This window comes from Phalaenopsis equestris, unplaced genomic scaffold, assembly GCF_001263595.1.
Source record: "Phalaenopsis equestris unplaced genomic scaffold, ASM126359v1 Scaffold000002, whole genome shotgun sequence".
Classification (NCBI taxonomy): Eukaryota; Viridiplantae; Streptophyta; class Magnoliopsida; order Asparagales; family Orchidaceae; genus Phalaenopsis; species Phalaenopsis equestris.
In genome coordinates, this window is record NW_018164444.1 from 7,464,868 (window position 1) to 7,466,951 (window position 2,084).

The 2,084-nt window shown below is 38.3% G+C and overlaps 1 protein-coding gene across 1 annotated transcript in view; it reads right to left on the bottom strand.

Moving 5' to 3' along the window:
- Positions 1–136: 136 nt before the first annotated feature.
- The window catches only part of LOC110017859 (DExH-box ATP-dependent RNA helicase DExH14), a 121,097-nt gene continuing 119,149 nt past the window's right edge, over positions 137–2,084 (bottom strand). Inside the window, 1 exon segment of the mRNA XM_020715000.1 lies at positions 137–403. Within this exon segment, the coding sequence (XP_020570659.1) occupies positions 329–403 (75 nt within the window). The 3' untranslated portion in view covers positions 137–328.

Sequence of the window (2,084 nt, forward strand, 5' to 3'; positions counted from 1 at the left end):
TAAAATATTATATACATAATTATATATATATATATATATATATATATATATATATATATATGTTAAATAAAAGATTGCTTATAATCTGATTAATAATTTTAAAATTTCTGTTAGCTGGCATGAACACTCTTTAAGAAAAAACAAAAGAGAAATATGCCATATTTCAAATGCAGAAACCTTAGTAAATTATCTCATACATCGACTTCTTTGTTAACATTTAAAGCACATTTACATACATACCATCCAATTCCAAAGTATTTACATACCAACCAAATCTTTGACAATAGAAGTGCAGCATCTCCTATTGTTCCTCCAACAAGGAATAACCTCAGTGAGATTCTTCAATGGAGTGCTGTTGGTCGAGCCCAACATAGCAATCGGAAACCAACAAGAGCTTCGTTTCCTGAGACAGACATTTCATTTCATTTAGCAGAATCGATTTCACATTTCGTTGATTCAAATTAAATTTAAATTTTTTGAGGAATGGGTGAAATCTAAATCAACCATGAAGAAGGGAGAAAATAATAATAATAAAAGAAAAAATCCACTTCTTGATAAAGAGAAGGGGCATTTGCACACATAGTATCCAATTCCTATGTATCTAATTATTTAACAGCTATAATTTACTTTTTGACATTCATACCGCATAAATATTTCATATCACATCAAAAAAAATAATACCATTTTAACTTTTAAAGAATAGAATATACCTTTTGGTAAGGTGTGTATATATATATATACTGTTCCTAAGACAGATTTGTCTTGTAGACTGTTCCCAAGACAGAGCGTAAAGGCGAAGATGGATATCCTCAAATTCTTTGGCCTCTTTTATTCCAACAAACATGATGACTGCAAGGGGGAGCAAGTTCTCCCTGCACAAGAGGTTGAGAGAGAAGAGCTCAAACATCCCTAATACATATTAAAAACCTCATATTTTGGTCTTTGTTGTCGAAGAAAATTGTTCGGGACCTCGTTGGCGACCAATTGAAAAAATGACCATCCTGTCAAAGTGGTCAGCCAAAGAGAGAGGTGACCGACAAAGGGGTGGCCGACCATTTAGGTTCATGGCTGCCCAATGAGTGGTCAGCTGTTTGGGCTTTGAGGCCTACCAACGATGGCCGGCTGGATGGCCAGGGGTAGGACAAGGAAGTGGCCGACTAGTTGGGCTTTGAGGCCGGCCATCCGCTTTGAGGCCGACTAATCGGCTAGGGGCCAGCCTAGGAAGTGGGCGGCCGGTTGGAGGGAGGCTGGCCAATAGAGTGGTTGGCGATTCAATTGTGTTGGCCGGTGCAGAGTGTCTGTTAACGTGCAAATAGCTTGGTTCTTTTTTAGGCATTCATTTTTTGTCATTCATAAAGCCCTCAAGTCTCTTACTTATTGGAAGAAAAGTTATAATAAGAATAAGAAACTTTAAAAAACAAAAAAATGCAAGAAGAATAATGCAATATTTATACTCGGTTTTTTTGTAGTTTTTCAAACCCTTTTTAGATCAATTTTTGATGTATTGATTAGCGACCCGATTTTCGAGAAGAACTTTGGAGAGTTTTTAGATTTGTAGATATGATATTGCCCAACTTAAGTCTTACTCCTTGCTCGTCTCGTTTGCTCTGTTGAATCGTCACCTCAATTGGGCCGCTCCTTTTGCAAGGTCTTAGGCAGATCTTGTCGCTGCCTTCGCTGGGTAACCGCCAAGGTTCGCTACCGGGGTGATTTGCACCATACAACTCGCGGAACTTGTCGCTACTAGGCAGGTAAGCACTTCCATACTTTTTTCCAAGTCTAGTTTAGATACTGGTTTTTGGATGCTTCTAAGATGAGGGACGATTTTTTTTCTTCCTTTTTTTTATTTTGATTATCTGTTTGGGATTTTCTTCTCCTCGGTATATGCTGTTCTTTTTGTTTTCGACACGATCCACGCTCACCGCATCAAATGTTGAAGCCAGATTTTTCCTGCAGACCATACCCAAGACATAGTGTTAATGACCGAGGAAGAGAAAAAGAAAGAGAGAGATTTGTCCTGTAGAGGCGAAGATGAGTGCTGTCAGGCTCTTTAGCCTCTTTTATTCAACTTGGGGGAGGGGGGG